The 7,650-nt window shown below is 56.5% G+C and overlaps 1 protein-coding gene across 1 annotated transcript in view; it reads right to left on the bottom strand.

Annotated features, from left to right (window-relative positions):
• Window positions 1–1,706: 1,706 nt before the first annotated feature.
• Window positions 1,707–7,650, bottom strand: part of PML (PML nuclear body scaffold) — a 43,736-nt gene continuing 37,792 nt past the window's right edge. The window contains exons 8-9 of the mRNA XM_007446663.1: window positions 3,535–3,685; window positions 1,707–2,488 (exon numbers count right to left, since the gene is read on the bottom strand). Coding sequence (XP_007446725.1) covers window positions 1,707–2,488; window positions 3,535–3,685 — 933 coding nt within the window. The remainder of the gene's footprint in view (window positions 2,489–3,534; window positions 3,686–7,650) is intronic.

The following is a 7,650-nucleotide window of genomic DNA, read 5'->3' as shown; positions in this document are numbered from 1 at the left end:
CAGCCCTTTGCTGTAAAACCTGTGATCAACCCCATGTGAAGGTAGAAAGCATTGTGAGGCTGGGCTTGGCAGGCTCGGTCCCGAGGTGAGGCTGAGGGGAAGATGCTGTGAGGAGCGGTCCAAGTGCTGCCTTGCTCTTGCCAAGATGGTCATCACAGCCAGACTGGGGCTCCAGCCCCCTCCTCCCCTCGCCCACCAGCCTGTTTTACTGAGCTTCAGAGCCAGCGCCTACTTTAAATCGGAATCTTATTTGAAATGCGTCAGAGTTCACTGTTAGAGCCGCACTCTCAACGTGGCGGCACGTTCCTGTGTGATCCCTCAGTGGATCTTCAGGGCCCCCCCGCTGGATGGGGGCAGGGGTGTGGGTGCAAAGCCTTCACCCACATGGAAGCTGAAGCCATGGAGGCACCCCAGTATCAGGGGGCCAAGGGAGAGGGATGCGAGAGGGGCAGAGGGGAAGCGACAGTGGTTCAGGTCAGACTGGCCTGACCTGCCTGGGTTCCGCTGCTGACCTCTAGTGTGACCACAAGGTCGGGGACCTTAGCTTAGGGCTGGGACCAAGGGTTCAAGAATGAAAACCTCCTTGACCACTGCCTCAGAGGCCTGCTGTCCATTCCTAAAACCCCAGAATGGCAGAGCTGGATGCGAGCTCTAGGACCGTGCTGGCTAACCAGCCCATTTTATAGGTGGGGACGTGGGGGCTCAGGAAGGGGCCCTTCCCTGGGTTCCACTCAATGCACACAGTCAGGGCCAGCCAGGGCCAGGACCTTCTCTGCTGTTCCACACTGCTCCCTGGAGGAGCAGTCTATCAGAGCAATGGTTCTGAAACTTGGCAGGCATCAGAATTGTCTGGAGAATGCACTAAAGCAGCTTGCTGGGAGATTCCAATGCTGCGGGTCCCTGGAGTCCACTGAAAGCGGCGTTGGGTTGGAGGACACACCTCAGGAGGGCTGGGGGCTGGGGACAGTGCAGAGAGTGTGAAGGGCAAAGCCTCAACTAAGGGGAGGCATCTGTGTGGGCAGGAGGAGGGAAGCAGGCTTGGAAGGGTCACAGTCTGGAAGCACGGACAGGCATGGAGCAGCAGCCCCTGTCTCTGCTGAGAGGAGGCCCTTTGTGGGTGAAAATACTCCAGAGGGGAGGTGAACAGAGCTGGCCTCCGGGCCGGCAAAAGCTAGGAGAACCCAAATCCCTAAGGGGTGGTTTGGTTTGAAAGGCACTTAGGTACCCGTGGGACCGCTGGTGTTGCAGGCAGTGTCCGTGGGTGCTGTCAGCAGGTCCCCCCTGGGGCCACGGCCAGGGCTCAGGGAGGAGCGCCAAGGACACCCTTGGGAGTGGGAATCGGGTGGCTGGGGCAATACGGGGGCCACTTCGAGAGCCCAGCGGCCAGGCCTTCACCAGGGACCTCCTGGTTCTGGCACCTGGAGGAGACGGGCCAGGGGTCTGGTGAGCTAACTTTCCCGTGCTCCCAGGGCCGCACAGGGATCTGTGCGGTGGCTGCTTGGCAGGTGGCTGCTTGGCCTTGGAACCTTCTCTGTGGGATTTTTAGAGAAGAGGAATTTGGTCGCAGAGAAGGAAACTGATTCTGGACCAAATGACAAAGGAGAACTGGGGACCAGGACCTGGGAATACTGTGATGGGCAGGGCCTGGCTCAGGGACCCCATCCCTCTCTGTCCCCAGAAGGGTCTGAGCCAGTCATCCCTTCCTCTCAGCTCTGCTGGGAAGCCCTTTCTGCCAAGCTATGGCCAGCCAGAGGGGTAGCGATGCCTTCTGCCCCTGCTGAGGCCGGCCCTTCCAGCAGGCCTTCGAAGTAGGCGCCCAAAGCCTGCAGGTTGAATGCAGGCTGGCTTGCGGGCAACGAGGGTGTCTGTGGGCTCAGGAAGCAGCTGTACTCCTCCAGGCCCCTCTGCGGGTCATGGCGGTGTGCGCTCAGCAGCTCCTTGAAGCTGACCAGGTGGAGGGCCAGCAGGCGGGCCTCAGCCCGGGGCAGGACATTCGCCCGCACCAGGGGCTGCAGGGACGCAAAGCACCGCAGGCTGCTGAAGGAGTGGACGTGCGGGGCCAGCTGGGGGCCCGGGGACACCTCGAGGAGGCGGCACAGGTCGCGCATGGTCAGCACGGCTGCCAGGGCGCTGCGTTCACTCATGTTTCTCGCCAGGTAGGTCTTGGCCAGACTCTTGAGTTTGAAGCTGCTGGCCCCGGGCACGCACTCCCGGATGAGGGGCAGGGCGGCCAGGAAGCCTGAGACGGCGTTCTGGAACTCCCCCAGCTTGTTCATGTTCTCCAGAGCCTGGAAGAAGTTGGGGAGGCCGGGCCCCCACAGCTTATAGCAGGCCAGGATGGGCCGGCGCATGCTGCTCAGGAAGCACAGGAAGTGCTGCAGCCCCACCTCCAGGGAGACGGCCTTGGAGATGTTGAAGGCCTTGGGCTGGATGATCACGCGGAATTGGCTTTCCTGGTTCACGGCTGCCAGCTGGCTAATCTTCTGGGCTGGGCAGGAGAGAAGGGCAGCGTGAGGCCCCAAGGGCACCACGAGGTACCACAGGGAGCAGGGGGTCCTCTAGGGCTGCCGATCCCCCCATCCAGAGACCCCACCTTGGGGCCCGCTGGCAGGAAACAAACATCAGCCTCAAATGCAGCTCTGACCCTGGCTCTGAAAGGGAGGCGGGGCTGCCCTCCACGCCCCCTTGCTCCCCTGCTGGGAGTCCAGCTCCCTCCTGCCCTGCCACCTTCCCGAGTTCCCCAAACGCTTTCACTCCAGGCCCCTCCTGTCTGTCTTCTGCCAGCCTCCACCCACCTGCACTCGAGACCCCTCGCTGCCTCTGCCTAGCCCTCCACTCCCTTTCCCCTGGCCTCCGATCCCATCAGTCACATAGCTAAGGCCCTCAGCTGTCAGAGCACTGGGTCAGACAGCACACCTGCCCAGTCCACTCCATGCAAAGCATGGCCCAGAATCTTCCAGTGAGGTCTGCAAACTGCCTCTCTGTCCTATGGAAACACCTGCTGCTTCCGTCTGCCTGGGCTGGCACCACATTGAGTCCAGGCCGCAGGATAGGGCCTGGCCTTCTGCAGGGCCAGGGCAAGCACTGTGGAGTTGAGGGAGAAGGGGTCATACTTCTCTGGGACCTTGGCTCTGCTGGCTTCCCCGTGCAGCTACCGTGGAACGAATGGGCCCTGTATTCAGAAATGTGCAGTCATGGCCTAAGGCTGTGCTTGGACTGCTGGTCTCACAGCAGCGACTTTCACATCGTGCTTCTGTTTAGAAGCGTGTTCCCAAGGCTCCCTAAGATGGGGGTGGGGTGGGCGGGAACCCCTGGAAGGCCTTAAGCCTTTAGGCACTGGTCAAAGCAGATGTCCTCATTCAAAGAACCAAGTTCAGATACCTGGGAGGCCCAGTGCTCTGCCCACTCTCTGGCTGCAGCCATCGGCCAGAGCTCAGGGCTCTCCCAGACTCGCAGATGGCTATGTCTGCACTTATCCTGGGGACTCAGGGACTAAGCTAGAAAGGGGTGGGGGGTGGCCATAGGAGAACCCACTTTCATTGTCAATCTTGAGGTCAAAGAAAACCAGGGGCCTGTCTTCTGCTTGGGAGTCCTCAAGGCTCTTGTCCAGGACCCCGAGGGATAAGGGGCCCTCCAGCTGGAGGTCACTGGACTCGCTGCTGCTGTCGGCCAGCTCTCGGGAGGACTGCAACACAGAAAAACCAACAGGTCAGGGGTCTGCGGGGGGCGAGAGGGAGCACAGTGGCGATGTGAGCCTGCGCCCGTGAGCAGGCGTGCATGCTTGTGCGTGCATGAGTGTGGCAGGGGGGACTCAAGCACATGGGTATGGTGGGGGCATCTGTGTGCACCTGAGGGAGGGCATGTTACTGGGAAAGGGAAGATGGGTCTCCAAGTGAGTGCATGAATGGATGTGAATGTGCACGTGTGAGGGTTGTGCGTGTGAACCAGGGCATGTGCGTTAGTGCGTGAGTAGGATGAGATCACGTGGGCAAGTGTGAGTGTGCGTGAAAAATGTGTGGGAATGAATGCAAATATCGTGTGTGTGTGCATCTGGGTGTGCACGCGGGGTGTGGGATTGTGGACCTGTGTTGACACAAGTGTGTGTGAAAGGGGTATGCACGAGGGGTGTGGGATTGTGGACCTGTGTTGACACAAGTGTGTGTGAAAGTGTGATACTCTGTGGGTGAGTGTGCGCATGAGCAAGCAGGGCTGGGTGTGGAGGATCAGGGAGGGTGCCAGGGCCGAGGCTGGCAGGGCCCGACGTATCTGCTCCTGACTTCGTCTCTCTGAGCAGACTCAGAACAAACATCATAAACCTGGGACAGGGGGAAGGAGGCTCATCTTGAGCCTCAGGTGTTTCTCTGGAAGGGGCAAGGTGCCTGGCTTTTCCTGTCCTCCAAGCGAGCTGAGGTCCCAGTGTCCTGCACAAAGGAGAGGGGAGGGCTGCTGGGCCTCTGGGACGCCAGCCACATCTAGGGGGACACACAGAGCCTGGCTGTGAGAACAGTAGAGAGAAGACTCCCCAGGTTTGGTGTCCAGGAGATGGTGCTTAGGGAAGCCGGAGACCAGGCCTCCATCAGGCTGGCACCTGAGGGTCTGTTCTCTCCCACACCAAGGCAAGAACACTGTTGAAAGGCCTTGGGGCTGGGGAAGAGCTCTGGCTATACGAGTTTAAACCCCAGGGCTGGGGCTAAAGAGAGAGGTGGAGTCTTTCATAACGTAGAGTTAATTGCTTATCATTTGCACACCTGCCAAAGCCAGACGTTCAGTCTTTGGTGGCCTGCTCAGAACGTCCTGTGAATGCCACCTGTGGACACTAACCAGACACTGGGAGGGACATGGCCAATGTCACAGGGCCAGCTGGGGGCACTGCTGGGACAGAGTCCAGAGAAGGCCTTGATCGTTCCCCCTTATGGACTGTCCCTGGTGGCTGATGGAGTCAGCCTCACCTGGGGCCATCTGAGGCCTCCCTGAACTCTGGCCTCTGGCTAACGTCCCTGGTCTGGGGCAAAATTAGCATACTTTCTTAGGCCCTCCCGCCCTCCAGGTGAAACATTTGTTTTACCAAAACTTCAGCCAAGAGCAAAGTCTTTACTAATCACAATTAAAATGTGCTTCCTGAGAGGGGCTGATCTGTATTTGCCTCTCATAGCCCTACCCCAGGCTCACCAACTTCCTCCTAGTCACTGATAGAAACAGACATTCACTATGAGTCCATCTAGAGCTGGTGTTGCTTACAGCAGCCTGTGAGTTCTGGGACTTTATACCTGAGGCCCTAATTTGACAAAAGATATGCCTTGCATATCTGTATTCTCGATTTGGCCGTACATCCATTTGGCCTGTCTTGCTCCGAGTCTCTGTCTCACTGTCACGGCTCCCTTGCCTCCCTATGAGGAGCCTTCTCCAGGAGTCTTCCGTAAAGTTGCCTGTAGACAGGAGACGCCGTCTTCTTCCCCCATGGGAGAATCAAGCTGTTTTCTACCTCTAATCTTCCAGTGCCTGTTCTGATCACAAGGCAGGGGTGCTCTCACACTTGGGCTGGTGGAAAGAGCTGGACTCCCCTTGCTATGGCCTCCCCTGGGCTTCGGCTGAAGAGCTGTCCCCTCGGCCAAGTCCTCTCTGCCACCCACCGACACAGTATGCTGGGCTTTCCCTTCTTCCTTCTCTTTGCTCTAAACTGCAGAAGCCCTTGCAGTGGCCCAGGGTGCTTCCATCTGTCTTCTGGTACTGCCTCTTCAGGCTGTAGGGCCAGAGTCGTCTCTTCAGATATCCTCCTCCAAGGGTTGAGCTCCCTGGCAAGCAGCACAGCTGCATCCTTGAGCTAACGCCCCCATCTTTATACCAGGGTCATTTATGATAGCCATGAGAACCTCATTTTTTAAGAGCCTCCCATGGTCCTGGGGTCATTTTCTCTTTTACAGTCATGGAAATATCCTTCGTCCTGAACTTACTGAAGTCCTGCTGGCTCTCTTCATAAAAGGACACTCCTTTCCACTGAGTTGTCGAGGGAGGGAGGGCTGAATCTTCCAGCCGTGACTCCTTTTCCTCCCAGATTCCTCTTGTCCTTGGGAACTTCCATAAAGTATGGCTACCCCATGGGACTGGTCTCACTGGAACGCCTCCCACTGAACTCCAGCCAGCTGTAAACGCAATTCCCCCTCCCTGCCTTAAATCCCAGCAGCACAGCTGGGAAGCACTGACACAATTAAAAAAGACTTTTTTAAAGACCCAGACTTAACAGAATCAGCACATAGAGGCTCCAGTGCAGGATGTCTTTCTGGCCCTGCTCATTTTCTGCCCCTGTTCCACACCCCGACACTGCCACTTCCCGACCTTATTCCACAATCAGGATAATGGGGAGGCAGGGATAGAGAGGGAGAGTGGCAGACACCAGAACCCAAGAATCTAGGAGAGGGCCTTTCACTGGAAAAAGCTGAGATTTGCTTGGAAGGGAAAGGAATGGCAGCAAAAGGAACTGGAGTGGGGAAGAGACCAGAGCCCATGTGTGAGGACTCTAAGCGAAAAGTGGGATAAGGCTTTGAGGGACCAGGGAGTGGCAGATGATGAGGGCTAGAGTGAGGTGGTGGAGGATTTAAGGAGTGCTGCTGTGAGTTATGAGTTGGATCCCCTGTAATAGTCTTTGAAAGATGTGAGTAAATACTGGACACTTGGTTAATGAACTGTGTTTCTTTGACTGCAAAACTGTTCAGACTGAGCCACGTGGGATCTGGGATTTTTTCGGGATACACAGGCAACTAGGACACACAGGCAATCAGGTTCATGAGCTCTATTTCACTTATCTTCATCACAGTCAACTTAGCAGATCAATCACATCCCAACTCAACACAGCAGGTGTAATGGCCATTCCAAGGTGCTCATAGGAAGCAGCTGGGTTGACGTCACCTTCCAGAAGTTTAGGAGGTTTATCTGGGAAGAGCAGGTATTTCCCCTCCACACCTGGATCATATCCCAGCAACGTACACCTCACCTCTGCTCAAGGCTGATACGTATACAAATGGGCAGCATTTCTCTGACACAGATGTGCAATTGACTCCCCCCAATTTAGTGAGTCTCTACCTTGGTTGTGCCTAAGCAGCTTAAAAAAATCTTGACGTCCAGGCTGCACCCCAGACCAAGTCAGTTAGAATCTCTGGGGGTGGGACCCAGGAATCTGTCCTTGGTAAAACCCCCCAAGTGACACCAGTGTGCAGCCAGGATTGGCAACCACTGTCCTAATTACTGATTTATTCCACGTTCGGGCATCAGCAAATCAGACAGGAGCCAAACTCTTTGATATTTAACATCCTCACCTGAAGATACCTATCTGGTATCTGACATTAATACTAATCAAGAGTCCCCAGCTCCTGAGGAACTTTCTTAGCACCTGAGCTTAAGCAACAGCTGGGATCAGTGTGGCAAGACACACACTGCTGTACTTTGCAGACACAAAACCACAGCTCTTGCAAAGCCTGAAGGCCCCAGAGATACGTCACATGTTATCTGTTAACCTAAACGATCCCATTAGCCAACCTGTGGCCCCTACTGCCCTCTGCCCACTGCTCTGCAGGCTGCTGCTGCCCATCGGAGGACACGGCTCCCACCTTCTCAGCTGAGCACCTGTTTCCTTTTCTGATACACTCATTCACCAGC

The sequence above is a fragment of the Lipotes vexillifer genome, unplaced genomic scaffold (genome assembly GCF_000442215.2).
Source record: "Lipotes vexillifer unplaced genomic scaffold, Lipotes_vexillifer_v1.1 scaffold242, whole genome shotgun sequence".
Taxonomy (NCBI): Eukaryota; Metazoa; Chordata; class Mammalia; order Artiodactyla; family Lipotidae; genus Lipotes; species Lipotes vexillifer.
Note: the sequence above shows the minus strand (reverse complement) of the source record. Positions and strands in the feature narration are given on the sequence as shown.